Here is a 21537-nt window from a genome sequence, read left to right as displayed (position 1 = left end):
ACTATTTCAAATATAAAAGAGAACTTTTTTTCATAATCTTTGAGAACAACAGTCAATGACATTTCTATCCCTTCCGTGTTCAGCCTCCCATATCACATTCACCGTATGCACATACACATATGACCTTCAGTATTGGTTTTTAGTGCAAGACCAAAGGAGAATGTGAACAGTCAATTAAGTCTTGTTACATCTCAGCAATATGGTACATGACAACACAGGTCTTACTGTTAGATAAATTTATCCTAGTCAACAAGAGCAGCTGGCTATCCATGCACAATACTGACGGCCTGCTAAGTCTTCATCCCATGGAATACACAGAAACAAAGACAACATTGGCTAATAAACAGTTATTTAGTTAAAGAAAGTCATTTTCTCTAACTTTTCTCCATCAAACTCAACACATTCTAAGACTCTACACCAGACCATTTCCACGGAAGAAAATTTTATGCAATCACAATGAGCCTCCTATTACGCGTGATATCCTTTTAAACATTCTGATCAGACTGATCATTTTATAGCCAAATTATAAACAAAATAATTAATTTTATAGGTACAGTACAGTAAGCCACTGGAGGGCAGCATGAGATGTTTGGATGATAAAGTGGGGGCCATGCAGGTGTGAAGGGAATGGACCAGCTTTGAAACAGTAAGACAGACTGGAGAAGAAGCACAAGAACATTTCACTATTTATAGAATCTCTAGCCATCTTCTTTGCCTTTTTTCTTCCATTTCTTTGTCTTACGAAGAAAGGGATTTAACAACAGAACATTTATAACATTTATAAGCAGGAAGTGAAATATGATGACCGCCAGGTACTGCTATGTGTTCCAGTAATGACATGCAACAAAAGACGGTCTCAGATATCTGACATATTATTTCACAGCAAACTACTGTATATACCATTGAGCTCTTCGTGGGGATTGCTTCATCTAGAATGAATTAATAACATCCTTTTAAATATCCATGCTTTTACCAAATCATTAACATATTTGTCATGTTTCCCATTAGCCTGCAGCATGTTGCTACTTTTTTCCTTTCCTTTCCTTCCCATTCCCCCTCCAACCTGCAAAATATTTGTCATGGAGAAAGCAGGGAACTGGGACACGGCCAACAACACCACGTATTGCACCTGGGGTCCTGCTTCGGCATCCCCTTTTATGGCTTCACAATCTAATTAGTATCGCCCGCGACGTGCAGAATTTACAATGTCAAAATTGGAGTAATGCAGCATGAGGTCATACGCTTTCCTGCATAAGTAGGGCACCGCGCTAATGAATTGCACGGTACTAATGCCCAGGTTTAAATAGAAAACAGGGCTAAACAATCCAGACTTCACCTTTGGAGGGAACCAGCGTTTCACACGTGAACACGGAGGTGGAGCCCTCCAGTTCAGCTTGCTGCTGGTGGAACCAAAATGCTGAAATTCGTTATTTGCAAAACATACACAGCTAGCACTTATGACAATAGCAGTATCTTTTTTTAAGTCTATTATTAATAAAAAGCAGTGCCTTGGATCATAATTATGGCATCCCTGATACCCAAACTCAAAGCTTTTATGGGGCTTATGCAATTAACTACTTAAATGCATCGTAACACTTGCTTCTCTGACAGGGAAGTATTGATTTTTTAATCATTTTCAAGTCTTCTCCAGCACAAATAAATGTACTACAGTTACAGTTAATGCACTGTGTACACGCATTAAACAGTAGCATGACACAATTTATTATTTTGTGATATATGGAACAGAGCCCTTTCAGAAAGTAACATCTTGCTACAACATTAGTATTTAAACTACAGCACCATTGATGCTGGAGAATTTTTGTTCATCCGCACAATGGGAAACTGTTCATAACAGATGTGGACTTAGGTCCACATTTAAAATAAATCAATAAATAAAAACTCTGCAACAGAACAGAAAAGACAGAAAAGAAATATGTAGCACTAGCCCTGTGGGGGTACTTACTGMCGAAATTAAAAATATTCAAAACTAAAAGATACAATATATATTTTCCTAAAGGTGTCACTGTGGTACCTGTAGCTACTTTCAGAAAGATGAATTGACTGTAATTTTACCTATTTAATTTTTTTTAGTCTCGTTCTGTTAAGACACATCTGTCAAAATAATGAGCATACTAGATTTTAGTGGATTCAAAGTCACATTTTGTGTATTTTAATTATGTAGTTTTAATGTCTTGCTATATAATACATATTTAATACATTATAAAGCTAAAACAGTATTTAAAAGCCTATGATTGCTGCATGCCATTGTGTAGCAGAGGGCACAAAAAAAGACCAATAAAGACAGATGGTCCATATAGCTTATGTTGAAGTCATATATCTAAATATAGATTTTGCTACACAGGTCATTACAAATAAGCCTTTCCCGAGTGTGTATGCACACACATGTACACAAAAATGAAGTTGGTAAGTAAAGAGCAGTTAATTTTGTTTTGTTTGAAATAATATCATTTTAGTTTTAGACTCGAAGACAGATGCCAGCATTTCACTCTGAACAGATGGTAATTCCATCTAATAGTGCATCTCTGTATTAGTAAGGTCTGTTGTGTATACAAACAGTAATAAACACTAGGTAAGGATCAAAATAAATTTTAATTGTTGACATTAAATTCTGGCAGCCACAGTTCTAAGGATACAATACTCCTTTCTCAAGTCTGTCAGGTTTACTAATACGACTGCTAAAGCTTTTCTATACTCTGCCAGATTCTTGTCCCAGGAATAACATATTTACACTGTGGCTAAATTTAACAGGCTTACATATGTTTGAATAACTACTTCTTAGCATATTGCACGTAGATATCTGTGTACTCTCCCACAGAAGTCTTCAGTTCACCATTCTGCATTAACAGTGGGCAAGGTTTTATTCCTCTCCAGTTGGTTCAAAAAGGTAATAGCAATAAAGCAAGGAGTTTTTGAATTTTTGCTCATTTGAATTCAAAATAGACATATACAAATTAAAACATAAGTGTTCGGCAATCTTGATGGCAAAAATTTAAGGAAAAAAAGCWCTGAATTTTCTTTGCAGATAGAACTGCATGCATGTTTCATTTTTGAACTAACTGCTACGAGTTATTGCTTCTCAGGACTAGGAGACTGCCATAGCATTATCTTTGCTTTCTGCACTTAACAATAGCACCAGCCATTTCAACAGTAAACGAGTCAAGAAATAATACTTACACACTCTGAAAAAAAAAAAAAAAAAAAAAAAAACAGAAGATTTTTAAAGCCCATCTTGGCATTCCTCACAATAAAGAAATAAAATGACTCATAATGGACACTCAGAGAACATTTAATAAAATGAACATGTTGCAATCATATTTCTTTAAAAATGGATTTAAGATACAGTATTTTTTAGAAAATCATGAAAAATATATTGCTTCCACCATATGGGACAACCAACGACTCACCAACCGATTTAAGATGCAGCATATTGAGCTGACCATATGTTACAGTGCTGTTGAATGGCTGAGTGATTCATGCCCGTCACATTCTAGTATATCAATTAAAGCTCCTTGAAGTCTGCATGATTTGTGTCTCTGTTATTAAACCCTGCTAATTCATCCCACTTACACATCTGTTATAAATCTCTAGGAGTGCTGCATGATTCATGGCAATCTGTGAGCATGGTACAGCAAATTCTTCTCCTTGTAATTAACAGTAAATTGTTTTACTGCCATGCAATGAATTTTTCAGTTATATTGCAAATGAACTCCTAAATGCAYGGTTCTTTCCTAAGAACTGACTTATATCATTAGGCAATTAAAAAGTATTGCTTTGAACCAAAAGCTTTTAATCAAGAAGAATACAACTTAAACAGAGCTTAAAAACCTTGCAAATTTGGCGCAGAGGGAAGAGAATAAACTGGGCTATTTTCTGAAATATAATATGTGTTTGGTAGGGGAGAAGAAAGAAATAACTTGGCTGCCTACTATTTCCTTGAAACTCAAAGAGCAGTTTAACTATAGCTTGAACACTTGGCAAGATAAGTTTGAGCAGATACTGTTTATCTCAAGTTACTTGAGTCATCTGTCATTAGCAAATTTCTCAGATTACTTTACACTTTTCTAATTGTAAAACAGTGTCTTTATTCTTGAAATAAATAATTGGATAATTAGCCAAGATGAATCATCAGAGGATTCCAATGCTGCTCAAGTGTTCTTGTCAAAGGTGAAGCAAATTCATTTCAGCTTTGCTTCTGCAGCTTTCTGAAGAGGCTTTGATTTTTTTCCCTGCTACATTCTTGGCAGCAGCCTCAAATTCATGAGTCCATACATCAAGTCAGTAGTTTAACAACAAATGAAATTAAATTCAAAGAAGGGAAACTAATTGAAGGACAGCAACAAAAGTGTTTGGTAATGTGCTTTTTAATATGGCATGCCACATTTGCATGATAATTTTTCCTTTTTAGCATGGAGCAGAAAGTGACTAGCTTAATGAGGGATTATTCAAGACAGGAACGAACAAAATGCATTCATAACTAAGAACAAAGATTATATTATGAAACGGAAACAGGCAACTGCCGAGAAGTAACTGGATGATTGGTTTATGCATTATGAATAAAAAGGTAGAAAAATATTTATATTAGTATTCACTAATGACTATATATACAAGATTGTTGTAATTAAAATTATAAATTAACTTATTAGGAGTGCTTGTTTAATCACTTTGGGTCCTATTCACAAAGAGGAGACTTATGTATATGCATGCAAAACAACACGAGTTTTTGGGCCAGCAGCAAACGGCCATCATATTTCTCTTCTGCAACAAAGAAAAAGATATATTACTAATCACCTGTTTAATGAGTATTTGTGATTTTAAAATTGAGACATAGTTTTTTGCAGAAAAGCAGTCTGTGGCAGACATAAACAAATGCTGTACTGCCATGATGAATAGGAGGAGGCTTTTGAAAAGGGCTTGCACTGGACCTTATTCCTGAATGGAAGGAAAGGACAAATTACTTGGACTAAAAGGGTATTCAAAAAGAAAATGACATCAAGGAATGTCAGACAGTCCAGAAAACCCATCAACATCATTACCCCAGTAAACCCAGAGGCAACTCCAAAGCCACCAATACAACTGCTTGAGAAGTCTGCCAAGAGGCCAGATGCAGCTGGTGCTGGAAGAATATCTTCTACAAATTAGCTTCTGAACCCTGTAATTGCCATCAAAAGCAAAGGATCAGTAATACAATGTGCTGGGGTAAATGGTAGCAATCACAAAACTATGCTTTGGTGTCTCTTAAAAATGTTTATAAATCAAGTTTTTTTAAAAAAAATTAAGAAGGGCAAATGAAAGGCGAACTTAATTACAAAAAGTAAGCTCAGTCACATAGTAGTCAATGAAACATAGCTCTATAGATTGTTTAAGGCACACTTTGACTCTCTGATATTGAGAGGTGTAGAATAAGCAATTGCTGAACCGGTCTAGTCCTCACTCAGTTAATTCTATGCTGTTGAAATGTCACAAAATGGTGGGAGGAGGAGGGAGAAGGAAAAAAAAACCTCATGTTTTATTTTTACAGGTTCTAAAAAGAATAAGCACCTGTATATACCTGAATATGCAAGTAATTCATAATTTGAAGCAAACAATATCAAAAAATGATGCACCAGTTCTTTCCAGAGAGATACAGCTCTCTCCATTCCAAAGTGACAATTCAGAACCCTACACAAGATATCACCACAAAGCACTTCGAAAAATAGTTTTTTTGGCTTAAAGACCCCAAACCAATCACAGACTGTAAGCTATTTTCTAAAACAAACAAGAATTTGGATTTTGCAGAGCTTGAAGAAAAGAAAAAGGTAGAGTTTAGATCCAGATGTTGAAACCAAAAAAAAAGTATAATTGCTGTCCATTATAGCTTTCAGTTACATTCATGACTTCCTTGAGGYAGCAAAGACAAAGCCGAAATCTGTCTCCAAAGTTTCAAAGTATTGAAAATAAGCTTCTTCCTTCATCTATCAGCCAAGACTTTCAATAATATATGGAATACATTGCCATTTTAAAAATAGAGCAAGTAACATGGAACACACATGGCCCATAAAAACATCCTTCCTTTAACATTTAAAAGACTCATTGAGAAAGTAGGAAAGAAAGATTTCAATGATTTCAGACTTTAAAAGCTAGCTATTTCTGAAAATACCAGATTTAGGGTAGAATTCTGGCTTGCCACCTTCCCTGAGAGTAACAGGGAAGGGTTAATTCTCCCATCATCAGGACATACTTGCTTTGGTTTTTATTCTAATATTGGACCACCACTTCATCCTGATCTTCTAACACTCTTTTCCACCTCTTTGGCTGGGGATGAATCATGCATACCTATGCAATWTGTTATTTATCATATCCATTTGCTATACCTTTTCCTGATTTTGTATTCATTTGTGATAGCTTCCACTCAGCCTTAATAAAAAAAAATCTTGTTTCTTATGGCTTCTCTACTTCATTGGTTTCCTCCTCCTCACATTATCCCAGATAAAATGTCTTCTTTTATTGCATTTACAAACACTGGCTGTATGAACTGGACAGAAGTTCATTTGCCAGGCTGGCATGTGCAAGCATGTATGACTGGTTGTGGTTTTCTTTCACCTTGCTTTTGGCAAGTTGATCATGAAATAGCCTAGGTCCTGATGTCTACGCTGAACCTAGTTGGAAGAGATTGACCTGTTATGCATGCTGTTGGCTTATTTTAGCTTATAATAAGTTATCCTCTTCATTGGAAGAACAGAAAACTGCTGCTGATACTTAACCTCTCTTTCATCTTACTATTAAATTCTGACCCAGACTATAGAAGTGTGGAGCTGGAGCACATTTCAGACAAGACTCGCTCCAAAATGTTCCCCATGCCATCATCCCTATGCCACATCAAGTGGCAAACAGCCAAGGAAACTAAGTTCACCCCCGAGAGACATTCCTCCATGGAAGAGAATTTCTCTGCTAATTWACCATTTAATAAACATACAAATGCCAATTAGGATCACCTGGGCTCGCAAGGTATCTTAGACCATACTTGGTTTCCAAGTTTACCAGCACAAATTGTAATTCTGTTTCTTGCATGGCTGCTTGGAACAGAATGAAGTCACATTCATACAAGCAGGACACTCTTTAGATATCCAGCTTGAGCCTTTATGAGGCGATAGCACAAAGAAACAAACTGAAATTGGAAACCAGCAATTCAGAGAGAGAGACTAACAGGTCCATCTATGTTCACTAAAACGACAGCAGAAAAAAAAGAAATCATGTATTCCTCACTTGAAATCAAATGGAAAGGCAATTAAATAAGTAGACATACAAACTGTACACTAGGGYAATACCCCCAACTGCTTAAATTCCACTTTGGTTCATGCACATAAAGCTTCTGGTTTCCTGATTCTGAATCATTCCTTATTCTTTGTCTGGAAGCTCCTATATTCCTTTGTTGACTAAGCAGAGGGACTTTGACAGAACTCAGGCAGCTCCGATATGGTTCGGAAAGCCAAGAAAAACATGCCAGATAGCCAGAACTTTTCTTCTTCCCCCCCCCCCCCCCTTCAGGAGACAAAATTATTTAAGAGGTGATTTCAAAAACCATCCTCACAACATCCTGTAACAACATCAGTAATTGCTTAATTGGGAATGCTAATACTGTGAAAGTAATACTGTGTTTTAAATGCCTATACAAAAGAAAACTGCAACATTATGTGGTCATAGCTCTACAGTTACCCATCTATATATCACACAGTACAGATTCTGAACTTACATTTATAGTATTAAACAGTTATTCTGACTACTGTGTTCCAGGAATAGAAGTATTCATGAAGCCAGTTTTCCTAACAATTTCTCTCTTAAAACCCTTTCAATCCTCTGAAGTTGAAGTAAATTCATGATAGTCTTTCCACCAAAGTAAGGACAAACTTCTGCCATTTCTGTTCTATATTGCTGATGTATTTTCCCAAAATTTATAGGAAGTATCTTTGAAACTCCTGAAAAATGCAGTTGAAAATATCCCAAACTCTGAAAAATTAGTAAGGTGTATAGACACATAAACACAGTTTGTTAAGCACTGCTTCCTTAAGCAAGTAGAGGTATATGTATCTACAAAATCTCATAAATACCACAGAAAGAGAACCAACATTTCAAACGAGCAGAACTTAAGCATGGATGTTGCCTCTGCCTTAGAGGCACAAATGTACAAGTTAGASTTTTACATATTCACATGTTAGAGTTTTAATAGAAAAAACCTCATCGTTCATGTTAAACAAGCTGCATAGTCCACAAACTTTGCACAACCAGTTGTGCATATGTTACACATACACTAAAAATAAACAAATCACGAACAACAAAAAAAAGCAGTACACAAGAACGAAAGGGCTCGCTCACATTTACGTACAATTAAATTTACACAGAAGAAGAAAAGAAAACATAATTTGTGATTGAGAGCACAGTACATAATCCTACTGCCATAGCAACGTACCTTAAATTTTGCAAATGCAAATTTTGCATTGCAAAAAAAAGTTTTGCTTTTATTCTATCAAGGTAAGCAAACAATAATTAAGCAAGTCACTTTGTATTAAAACATCACCCATTCCTGTCACTGTGCATCAAACTCTGATGATCTGCAATGGTGTTCATTAGTAAACTGTATGTCAACTTTGCTCCTTGATACAGGTTGTTGCCTTACCAGCTGCCAAGGTTTGCCCCGTGCCTGGCTCACTGGTTACACAACCCTTTTGATTGCAGAGAGTAATAGTGAAGTTGTAGAACTCATATGGTTTTAATCCTGTCACTACATAGGACAGCTCATGAGCCTCAGCTATATGCAGAACCTGCAAGGCAAATAGATTAGAAGATCATAGTTGGTTAATGYCATCAATTCATTGAAATTAAGATGTTATGTTCAGAAACATTTTGTTTCTGAATTTGCAGATTCCTTCATTTAGACTTGGAAAACCTTGCCAAGACCTACTGAGGGTGATGATTACCTTGGAGAATATCAATAAACTGGGATTTAAATGATAATACTTCCCATCACACTGTTTTGAGGTAATAATCCAGTTCCTGAGTGGATAAATTAGGAAACAAAGTTATTGCCTTGTAAAACTATGTGGTGGTTCAGTTATCACTACAAGCAGAAGTGCAGAAGAGAGGAAGCTAGAACCCAGCGCATCGCTGCGTGATGAAATCTGACCATCACTGAGTCACTTGATTAGCTGGCATTATGAGGCACAGGGATAGCTAACACCTAGAGGCATGTGAATCTGCTTTACTTTCATGTTATTTTAGGCTACCAGTTGGAGACAGGAAAACTGAGTAAGATGTTATGTTTTAGAATACGTCTTTAGCGAATGCTKATTTAGAGGAAAAATCTCACAAGCCTGTGGCCAGAAGCAATTTACCAACAATTATGTATTATTACAACAGCCCTAGGAGGTAGACAAGAAATATTGAGATACCACGTCAGAGCACCAGATCCACCCCCAAGTCCCACTCTCAGATTAAATTCTTTGCTCGCATCTAGGCTTTCAGCTCACTGCTACTGCTGTGGTATCTGTTTGCATAATCCAGTCATTCAGAAATTAAAATAGCATTTTAAAAATCATGTATTTAGACTTTATAAAATACTTTTTCTTTATGTGAGGTTTTCAAAGACTTGTCTGTTATCCCAGAACCTCGGCAGGGGGTTGAGCTTTTTTGTTTGTTTTGTTCTGTTTTTCAGTGAAGGCAGAGATTCCTACAAAACAATATCACTTTAMACATTTCAACAAACTTGTAGTAACACAGAATCAGACCATAGTTCAAAGCAATTTAAATTATGCTGATTAATCTACTCCCTTATCCTACATTTGAATCTTACCCACCAGTGAAAACAATCAATTTCAGGAATACCACTTAAAACCTAARTGCAACATAAAACATTAGAACTCAATCAAGAAAATGATGAATTGATGGGTGAAAAAGGTCAGACAGCATACAGCAATTAAGCAAACAATTTCCACAGGACATAAGGGAGTCAAGGAAGACACCAGACTTTACCAAACTTCCTATTGTCAGTGAGACAAAGCACATTGCAACAATAATACCTGGGAAAATGGTGGTAAGAATGTTTGCTCAGTCATCAGACTAATGCTGTATCCCATCACCTCTCCTCTTGCCACGTTATCTTCRGGTTTTTCCCAAGACACATTGAGAGAATATGGTGAAAGAGGGAATACTGATGGGGATGCCATGAATAGTGGGGCTGAAATCAAAGTAACACAACAACATACGTAAAACACATGGACGATCTGTCATGCAAGACTTCTTAATGTATTTTTAAAATAGCATCTCTTCTACAGACAAGTCCGCCTCCTTTTTAACCAGCTTTCCAGGTGTAGCTGGAATTTCCTCATTATCTTGATACTACATAAAATACACCTCCCTCATCCATCATTCTCCTGTTTCCCAGCCATGAATGCTGATTAAAACCCTGCCTATGTCTTCAAAGTACCGCTAATCCCCACTAACATTCCAAACCCTGCAGCAGGGAGGAAGCACACGTAAATGGAAAGGTCTTGAGGAAAAACTTCAGGCAACCTGGGAAAAAGCTGATAAAAGCCAAAGTGTTCAATACTTCAGCACCTTAAAAGCAATTTTGTTGGCTGGGGCAGTTTGAAATTAACATGTCTCTCACTTCTTACAAAACAGTTCCCTTGTCTTCCATAGCTAAACCTGTAAAAGGATTGTTTGCACTGCTGTTAAATCCCCACCTGATTACTCTGGAATAATAGCACACCAACTCCTAGCACTTCTGCTGCGTACAAACAACCGCACTAATGGACCTCTTCCCAAATACAATTTAACACTTTTACAACATATAGTATTTAGGAACAGATATGCGGCACAGAGGCTCATTCTAAAAGAGGAATTAGTTTTGTCTGCTATTTTTCAGGAGCAAATGACTGAGGATATGATTTTCAAGCCCATCAGTAAACAAAAGTATCAGTGATGTAACAGCGATGTTTAATTGCAAAACACAGGCTTTATCAGCCTGAAAAAAAAAAGAGATTTCTAACATAAGGATTTAAATAAATATCTGTTTTTTTTCACCAGAATAAAATGTCAAACAGCAAGCACTTATTGAAATCTGGCCGTAAGAACTGTTGTAAACTGCTTAAACTTCGGAAAAAAAAAATCTGTAATATGATATGTGGCCTCTTGTAAGCATACAGTTTCAAGTGCAGTGCACCTGAAAAGGTGACCCTCAAGTTCTTCAAAAAAAAAAAAAAAAATTAAGTCATGATATCCTCAATTAGGAAAAATTTACTCGAATCTCCCTCCAGTATATACATACATTTCTGGACAAAATTCCTAAATCATACCATCTGATTACAGATTAATGATGAAAACAATCTTCTCATGCTTTCTCCGCATAAAAAATGCGGAAATAGTGGGGAATTCAAAGCAGTCTGGTAGATTTAACAATCTTTTAGTTTTGAAATTTTAGTTCAAGTGATAAAGTTTATTTCTTCCACAACATGATTTTACTAGTGAAGCATTTTTTCCCAACACACACTAAGTTCCGAGCGACTGAGTTAAGAATGAGAAAAATACCTTCCTATTTGAATCCCTGCTGAGTAAATCTTATTGAAGAAACCTTTAAAAAGCATTGCAGTCTGTATAATTTTTACTGAACAAATTCAAACCAATACTTACTCGCCTCTGCTGTTCGTCCAGAGGCCCAGTCTGATGATACGCTGCCTGCCATGTTCACTGCTAGCACAAAAAATTCATATTCTGTGAATGGCTCAAGATCCGTCACTCTGGTACTGGTCTGGGGTGGAGCCAAGGCATTTTCATTAGCAGACTCCAAAACTGGTTGAGGACTGAGCCAACCGCTGCTTTGGAAAATACGAGTTTCAGGAGGAAGAAAGTTCTCATCTGATTTTAGTTTTTCTCTCATGTAAAGTTCATATCTTATAATTATACCTAGAAAAAAATACAAGCCAGACAAATTAGCGTATTAAAACTATATCTAAAGTTCTACGAAAATATCAGTGCCAACATATTTAGAATTCTAATAAACAATGAACAAACACACAAAAATACAGCATGTAAAAGATTTTTTTTTCTTTCTGCCATTTTTACCCAGATACTCACCTTTTGGGGGCTTTTTAGAGTGAACTACATTTCTATTCCCCCTCAACAATTTTAAGGTTGGCTAACATTTGGCCGGTTTACTCAGAATAAGGACGTAAGTCAGAAGAAACACAACAGCCCCACTCAAAACAGCCTGTGCTCCAAGTTACGGCTATTTTAACTTAGAGCTACTTAAGCTATGCTGGTACTTTTTTATTCATCGTTGAAYACTGGAGGAGAGGATAACATTTCATACCAGTGAGCTAGAGCATATATACCATATAATACAATACCTCTTTTTAAATTTCATAAAGTAATACCAGCATGATACTAGCTCTTCGACACAATAAAATGAAAGCCTGTGGTAGAAATCTGGGAGGAAAAAATCCACACTGATTTTCAGTTGGTTATCACAGGCACACATCAAGTTTCCAAGATATAGCAAACCAGGGTCAACAACCTCTACACATTTAACATATATTGCAAGCTCAGGAAGAAGCCTCTGTCTTACCTTTCCAGCTTTCCCTGTAGTTTGCCCTTGTTATACTGAACCATTGCTACCTATGGCAGAATCACACTTTCTTTGGACTCCCTTACATCTCTGATTCATTTCCGATGCTACTGGAAAAAACAATGCTGGAAAAGCAACTCACCTGTTTGCAGTAACAAGCAGAGTACTAACTTGGAAGGAGGACTGAAAATCAATCCGCTTTCAGCTGCTGAAGCAGATTCTAATGGCTGAGGTTGCCACCAACCAAACTATGACAGTAGATGGTACAGGTTGAGGAGCAAATACTAAGGACAAGTATGGTGACCCACCTTATAGGTATCGCCCTTCTAAACAAATAGACGCAATCTTGTGTGGTCATTTTAATCTAGCAATATGCATTGCTTTCACAGACTTTCACAGAAGATGAGTTCCCCATACCCAGATGTTCATTCGGGGAGCAGACAGAAATGCTCGTTTTAGCATGCACAGATATTTGTGTGTGTGATTGCAAGTTCACAAAGCTCTACTGCAGGTAAGTTAAAAGAGAAATTGTTTACCAGCAAAATCTGTGGCATCACAAAAGCATCTTACAACAGCTGTGTTCTCACTTTCAAAAGCCTAAAATATTATTAAGCAAGTTAGACCAGCAACTCTTGGCAATGGCCTAATCCCTAACAAAGTTAGGCTGGTAATAGAATTAGTTACTACACATGACGGATGGTTTTAAAAACAGACTTCTCTGTTAATTTTTAGATTTTTGTTCATAATTGTTACCTACTTATTTATTCTTTCTGCAGCCATATCACCACATCTGTCTGRACTAGGCGATCTGGCAAATTAGGAAGAAATTAATTTTACTGTAAATGTTTAATTAGAGATGTAGCGTTTTTTTTGTGACAGCAGATGCCACTAATGGCTAAATTCTGGGCCCCTCACATTCAGCTGGAGTTCTGGACTCAGAAGAACAAAATAGAGACTCTGACAATGTGTGTGGTGCTGTAAAGCAAATGTAGGTGCTCTCTGACTTTATTCGCTGCTCATGTCTCATCCATAAGGATTTTCTAACGGATTTGAGAAAATACTGCTTTTTCTGCATAAATCTTCGATGAAAAATACTGCATATTCTTCAATGTATGAAAGTAAAAATCACATGTCTTACCATTTGGTTTCTCGGGTGGTGACCATTTCACAGCCAGTTCTGTAGAGCTGGTGACATCTATCACAGGTGGGTGTAACCCTTCAGGAGGGGCTTGTGCAGTAATTACTGTTATTGGCTGGCTCTTTAAGCAGCCTCCACTGGTACAGGCTTCCACAGAAAAAACATATTTTGTAAATGGAATGAGGTTCCAAATAATTGCTGAGGTTTTTAAACCTTCATATCGTCCGCAAGGCTGAAGATCAACCAAGCCAGTGCACGTCAAAACATATTTCTCAATGGGCCCAGAGTCRTTTGAAGGGGCTGTCCAGTAAAGCAAAACAGAACGGTGACTAACAGGAAAGACTGGATTTAAATGCAAGCTTCCTGTAGGTATCCCCGATTTTGTTTGGAATGTCACCGAGGCACTTCTGGTAAAGCCRTGAACATTGCTGGCTTGGAGATAATAGGAATAGAAGGTATATGGAGATAAARACATATCCGTGAAGTTCTGAACACCTAAAACAAATAGGTGAAAAGAAAAATTAATATGCAAAAAAAATCTTAATTTGTATACTTAGAAATAAAATCTTTCCAATCCCAACTCCAAGATATTTATGCCTGAGGTGACCTTGACTTTTAGGAATTTCTTGTTTTGTTAGGGTTTTTTTTTGTTTGTTTGTTTGTTTTTTTTTTTTTAATAGGGACATAAGCCTCCTCTCCTTCATTTTCTTTCACTGTACATCAGCATCACTACAGAAATATTTTTTCCACTGAATTTTTCCTAATTCCTGCTTTAATTGTGAACAAGATTAACGTAATTAACTTATTATTCATCCTTTGCTTGGAAATAATTATTTCCATTGTAAATCACCCCAATGTTGGCAAAGCTGCTTTAGAAAACTGACATTCTGTGAATTTTCACAGTTTTTTGATTCATTTTTCAGTGTAAGGCCATTTGTTTCATCTTTCTGTGCTTTCATTCCTTATTTCTCAAATAATAAGTGATGGTTCATTTGTAAAGCACTTGATCTTATATGGACAATGAAATATAATTGCAAATAATTACTGAAAAGGTATATCCCAAAGACTTTCTGCCTCCAATTTTCATTGCTTTAAGGCAGCTTTTTAACTACAGGACCATGGATACATCCAGGATTTATCCCAGAAGCAGTTACACACCTCAGCTTGTGTCAAACCACGGTACCTTATGTGTATACACACAATGGTAATTCCATAAATGTGTATACACACAATTGTAATTCATGTAATTCATGTAATTGTGTGTGTATACACACAATTGTAATTCCATACGTGGTCTTGTCTTAAAAGGCAGTAGATGACTGAAGAGGACCACAACATTACTAGTACTGCTAGATATACAAACCTTGACAATGTAGTACAATAATTGTTTAGGGCACTTCAGCTACCTACATCACACACTTGATGCTGGAGTCCAGGACTGGGAAAACTGGGTAGGCTGAGCTTCGTGCCTGTAAAACTTTGGTATTTTGGGCAAGGCTCCGAAATGGCTGTGCCAGCTGCAGTAATGGTTATTAGGATATCAGCGTGCATTACTGGAAATTGGATTGCAACCAGCAAGTTCATTCAGTGAAGATGAACAACTGATCACCAGATGGTAACTTTATTTCAAAAGGAATATAGGCTAAATCGGATAAAACCAAGACGTAGAAGGTTCTATGTTCCCCTGGAAAATAACCCCACAATGTACTCCTGTTATTGTACTCCTGCATATACAAATAATTAGAAGCAATATGATTTGGAGCCTAGAATCACAATCATATTTGTGGGGAATTTCTTACATTTTAGAAAAAAGTACTTCATTTTATCTTCACTTATCTCCTGAGTTTCTGACTTCTGAGAGCACATTTAGCAAAACATTAATTTAATTGGGTATTCTGCAATACTATCATCCAGATCATCAGACCAATTTAAGAGATTATTCTTAATTTTCCTTGGAAAGTTCAATGTTTCTAACTCTCATTTGATCACAAGATCAGTATTCACCAAGTTGCACTCATGTGGCATTTCATGAATGGTACAGATTCTGCACTATACTGAGAACAAAGTAACATACAGAATAGTGTCAAAATAAAACAGAGCTCTGCCAGCAGTAACAAATTGTTCTCAGTATTCAAATACCATTCAGCAGATGATTTTCACATCATTAATCATGGCGATTGCCAGGAAATGTCAAAAATATCTTTTTAAACCAAATCTATGTTTTACAAAATAATAGTTTGTTAAATATAAATATGCTAACATCTGATTACCGAGATAGTACACAGTCAGAATTTTTTACTTTTACATAACATTCTAAGTACAGCCATGAAATAACATCTTCAGCAATGCACATTTTTGGGGACCTTCCAGAGCATAAACTTGTGAAAATAAAATATATTAAGCTTCACTTTTGAAATGACATATTTTTTTCTAAACTTAGGCTTTTAAAGCAATTTAAGGAAATGGAATATTTTCTATTCATTCTACAAAGTTTGCTGCCATGTCTCTTCCCCTTTCTCACAGTCATTTAAATCCTGGCATGTATGGGCATTATACAAATCACCTACTTTTCCTTGCAAAATGTACTGAAGAGTGTGCAAATACACACCATCAGCCACACAGCTTAATCATTTGCAAAAACAGCACTGAAACAGAGCAGGTTGCTCCAGAACATTAAGTTATTAGACAAGCCAAAGCATCTGTCTTTCCACTGAATAAGTCAATATATTTTTTTCCTCCAAAGTACATAACTCAGTACATAACATTCTCTGCAAATTATTACATTGCTTTGAAAATGGAGTAGATATGAGAAACAACTAGAATAGAAAACAAAGCTTAATTAACTATACCTGATTTCTTAAAAAAATGGTTGTGTGCCGTGTATACCTAAAAACAACATCAAAATTCTGCTCCTTTTCAAATGTAAGAGGATCAATAATAACACACAAAGACCTTTCTAGCCAGGACAGAAACTTGAACCCTTGAGGACTGTCTTCTGAGGATCCCTTTGCAAGCCTCAACATGAGAGAAGTGGCGCTGCAAAAGGCAAAGCAGGAGCTACACTGACAGCACAAAAGGTGCTAAAAGTTAGAGACCACAAAAAGCTTTCCTAATCTGTTTACAGGTTAAGATTGGGAGGATGGGAGAAAAACAAAACAAAAACACTCTATTACTACTTCTGTTTCCCATTTCCTGGGATTTTAGCATTGTATCCTTTTAGTTTTGAGGTATATGTATATTTGCAGGAAATATTTTCGGAAAAATCATTTTTTTCAAAGTGTTTCAAACTAAAAGTAAAAAATTAGCGGCCATTTTGGATGAATCATTTTGCACAGTTTTAGTCTGAGGTGTTCCTTCATGTCACATAAAGGTAATAGGAACAAGAGTCCACTGAAGGAAACAATTCAACATATTCAAAATAACATATTCAAAATCAAACGTGCACATACATATGCACACATACATATGCACATACGCGAGCAAAAACTTTCATGCCATCTTATAAATACTTACTATAAGGATAGTTATCTTCGGTGGTATAAATTTCAGCCTCATCCCGATATAAGCGGTAAGTCAGTCTGTTAGAATTTGGAGAGTCGGGCGAACTCCACTGGAGACTGATAACAGAAGAATTGAGAACTTCTCCTGTAGGAGGAGGTTGTTGGAGTGGTGCTAAAACACACACATATGCAAAGAAGGTATTTATAAATAACAGTAATCAATAATTGCACAAGCAAATTTAAATAAGGTTGAAAAAGTATTATTTTCGTCAAAGAAATACTTTCAAGTAAACATATGGTCACCAAGGTCAGACATTAAAAGAAATAGACTCCTCTATCCAAACGCTCTCCAAGTACTAAAGCAAATCCAAGTACTAAAACAAATTTAATATCCATCTCCATGAAATAAGAGAGTGTACTGCAGATTTAAAAAATAAACAAAAACCACCTTTTTTCCTATTTTCTTTTATATATTTTTCAAGAATCCTGTAAAAATGGAACATGCTTATCTGGTTACATTGTTGACATTTGCAGTTCAATCATCATTTCTGTTTTCAGTTGATTATTTCCATTTCAGCTTATGCCAGTGGCCACAAAGTCCGCAAACTAATTACAAATAATACCACAACGCTATAATAAACATACTCAATCAAGTCCATAAAAAAAAAAAAMCAAAAAGAGCTAAACTTTTAGGCSTATTTTGATGACTCTCATTTCCTCAGAACCATGTTCTGCAGAACCATGCAGTATGGTTCTCTCCTTTATATTTATCAGTATAGGAAAATGTTAGCATTAGAAACATGCATTGTGACGTGTTTTTTCTGTTTTCTCTTTATAAACAACGGTCATCTTCATTACGTGGAGATTTGCTTAATGCATGCAATTCACCAAAAGACAATTAGTGAAATCTGTTCAGGCAAACTAGTAGGAGATAAGCAAAGAGGGAATCTGGGGACTTCCAGCCTCACAGGTGGCACAGGTAGAGAACTGTGTCACCATCAGCGGGTCTCACCTCTTGTGGGTTTTTCAGCTTGTACCTACAATTCTTGTTGAAGATCACTAAGTAGAACGAGATGAAGAAATGCCCTGTTCCTACTGCAATCTCTCAGCCAAGAAACAGGTCATATTTCTAGACTCCATTAGACTCAGCACACACTATCATCATCTCATTGGGAAGTACACAAGGCTTTGCGGCCAATCTAGAGGCTGGGAATTCAGTTGAGTAGGAAGTGCTCACATGCTAAAGGRTCAATAAAAGTAAAATTTGAGAATCAAAGAAATATGTGCTCCTAAATCCTTGTGGCACCTTTGAATGTTTCCAACCACCAAATAGGTGCCTACAAGCCACATAACCTGAGAAACCAAATGAACTGATTGAAACAATCCTTCATTCTCCAGTTTCAACGCTATTGCATGTTGCTCCCACTTGTATGTTGTTCTGCAGTTTAGTTGCATAAACAAAGTGCTATATTTCTGATTTTTATGTAGTATCTAAAACATTGCTTGGCAAAGTAGGGAAAAAAAGGCTTCTTTTCAACTTTATCTTTTTAATTTGGACAATAACAAATTACATTTGCTTCTATTGGAAAAGAGGTACAGTAAGTAACAACATGTGTCAGCACAAAACCATGGTACAATGAAAACAATCACAAACAGCAAAGCTCAACATGAAACCAAACAGCAAAGTTAGGCAAAGTTCCATATCTATGCAATAGTTAAGACATTTTGATATGAAAATTGAAAAGATTGCAGTTGCTATATCATTTATGTCCAGAAGAGGACTCCGCTTGTCATTTAGAATACTGCTGTAGCTGTTCCCACATTTTCTAACTAAAATCTATGATATTATTTATCTATGTCATGTTATTATTAATCAATTTTATAGTTGAATTGCCATTGACCTTTATCAAATGTATATCTCAACATAAATAAGTAGGTTGGTTTATGTTTATAAAGCACTTTGAAGATGGAGAGCACCATAAAAGTGCCATGCATTATTATTATGCATTCGGTTGAAACAGTCGACATTTTTTTAAAGACACAGCAAGCCAATCAACTATCTGCACACTGAATAGGTACTATATGTTCTATAGAAGAGTATGGGGAAAAACAAAATCGTAGAATGGTATCTAAGCACTTCTACACTTGAGAAAAAACACCTCTGAAAATAAATAARTCTCTTCATTCCATCCCATTTATAGTACTATACATTCTGCGATGCATATTATTTTCAAGGAAATAGTTTACAATAGAAATACAAACTGAAATAAAAGTGCAAGCTGAAAGAGGATCCAAAACCATACCTCAGAGATTGCTTGGCAATGTCTACTCTGCAGTGTAAACTCTACAMTGTCTACTACTGCAGAATGCTGCCCTGTAGATAGTTACCTAACTCTCACAGTAGCATCAGGCCTGGTCATTAATAATTAGATCTGCTCAGAGAGATGACCAATTAGTGTCTGCAGAGTATCTCATTAAGTGACTATACTGCTTCTAAGACTGAGCAGTTATCTGTGCAGAGCACTATGATGTGCCATCTAAATGCAAAACAACTTGTACAGAAGCGGCTCGGGTGCTACCAGCACAGCCTGGCGGTGTGTGGCAGGGATGCCCTCAAAGCCTTTTTTGGAAAATGGAACTGCAGACACTTTAAACTTACAACATATTTTTCCTCTCCTTTAAAATTTCTTGCCAGTGTAGACACCGTGGACTGCTGAGCAAATCTGAACAGTTAATTTTAATGAACTTAACACGACATAAGCAAAGGCTGTTTCCCTTCATATCTAGAATCAATGCTAGGGCAGAGGTGCAGATGTTCCACTGCAACGTGATTCATTCCAGCTCTTGATCTGATATTCAGAATAACATTAGCCTACCCTCACACATGCCAACTCTCCAAGATCTGTTGGCAGATAAATATGCCACGCTACATGGCATATTTTCCCAATTTGACCAAAAAGGCTCCATGAGGAGACAAAGCTACACTGCACTGAGGAGCAAATTTCAAGTTAATCACAAGGTGAAGGTTTTCAACTGGATGACAGGAAAGACGTAAGCACCAAGCTGAACAAACACCACTCTGTTCATGAAATTAAAAAGCTAATTCTGCACTGGCTACTACAAAGGAAGAGGCAGGCTGTGCAAGGCAGTGCTGGGAAATTATTTCTCCTGTGCATTTTAGATTCATAAAAGTAGATTGTGCGAGGGATCCAAAGCGTTTTGTACATCATTCTAGAAAACATTCATAAGATATTCACAATGAAAAAAAAAAAGAAAAAAAAGAAACCTTGAAGTTTAACAGAAAGCTTTCCAATAAATATGAAAGGAAAAAGAGGCCCTCAAAACCTGTTTTTCTATTGCAGAATTAATGCATTACTCACTAAATCAATGAAAAGCATTATTTTGCAAGACATGCTTTTAAGACCAAACATCCACTTACTTTTACTGCAGCCAAATAGGTTGTGGACATCCAAATTACTAGCATTGGGAACACAGTTGTCACATTTCAAGCCAGTTACAAATTGTTTACAAACACACTGTCCAGTAACAAGATGACAAGTCCCACTAATGGCTCCTGCAGGATGACAATTACAATGCTGACATCTATAAACAAAACCAAATCAAGAAGTGATCAAAACACATTACCGCTCCAGTTAAGCACAGTAGGATTTTTAGTAGATTTTTTTGTCTTACATAATTAAAAAATCATAAACAGTTCCATAGTCAAGACAGTAGAAAAACTAAATTTAGTCTTATAAAAATAACTTTAAAAGAAGGTGCCTGTTATTGAAACAGACATCAAAATCTCAGTACTGGAATAACTCTAATTTGTACAAAACTGCTTCGAATTAACAGGGTTTTCTCGGTTGTAGAGAGATCTATATACACAATACCTAACATTTGGTAATAACCACATTATGAACGCAGCTCTGCAGTGCTAGTTACCAGCTTCAAGGCCTCCATCTACAACTTTCCAACCTAAAGGAAACTAGACTTTTATTGAAAAACAACATTGGTTAATAATTTCTTGTCCACAAAAGCAAATGGAAGCTGCAAAAAATTACATACCATAAAAAAACCAGAGAGACAAAAAGAGAGGGGAAAAAATTAAAATATGGAAAAGAATCACAATGGCAGAAGAATAGTAAATATGGTAACAGACAGCACATTTTATTTACAGCTGAATAGTGAAATTGAAACATCATAAAGAATATTTAAATATGTAAAATAATAATTTATAAAAAAAAATTAAAGYATCAGTATCATACAAATGTCACATTTCC

General features: G+C 36.2%; 1 protein-coding gene across 1 annotated transcript in view; it reads right to left on the bottom strand.

The window, feature by feature from the left end:
* The window catches only part of USH2A (usherin), a 336721-nt gene that overhangs the window by 250627 nt on the left and 64557 nt on the right, over window positions 1–21537 (bottom strand). Inside the window, exons 14-19 of the mRNA XM_026048437.1 lie at window positions 20694–20857; window positions 17268–17426; window positions 13755–14249; window positions 11683–11955; window positions 10071–10228; window positions 8672–8816 (exon numbers count right to left, since the gene is read on the bottom strand). Coding sequence (XP_025904222.1) covers window positions 8672–8816; window positions 10071–10228; window positions 11683–11955; window positions 13755–14249; window positions 17268–17426; window positions 20694–20857 — 1394 coding nt within the window. The remainder of the gene's footprint in view (window positions 1–8671; window positions 8817–10070; window positions 10229–11682; window positions 11956–13754; window positions 14250–17267; window positions 17427–20693; window positions 20858–21537) is intronic.

This window comes from Nothoprocta perdicaria, unplaced genomic scaffold, assembly GCF_003342845.1.
Source record: "Nothoprocta perdicaria isolate Ctin4 unplaced genomic scaffold, notPer1 scaffold_54, whole genome shotgun sequence".
Classification (NCBI taxonomy): domain Eukaryota; kingdom Metazoa; phylum Chordata; class Aves; order Tinamiformes; family Tinamidae; genus Nothoprocta; species Nothoprocta perdicaria.
Note: the sequence above shows the minus strand (reverse complement) of the source record. Positions and strands in the feature narration are given on the sequence as shown.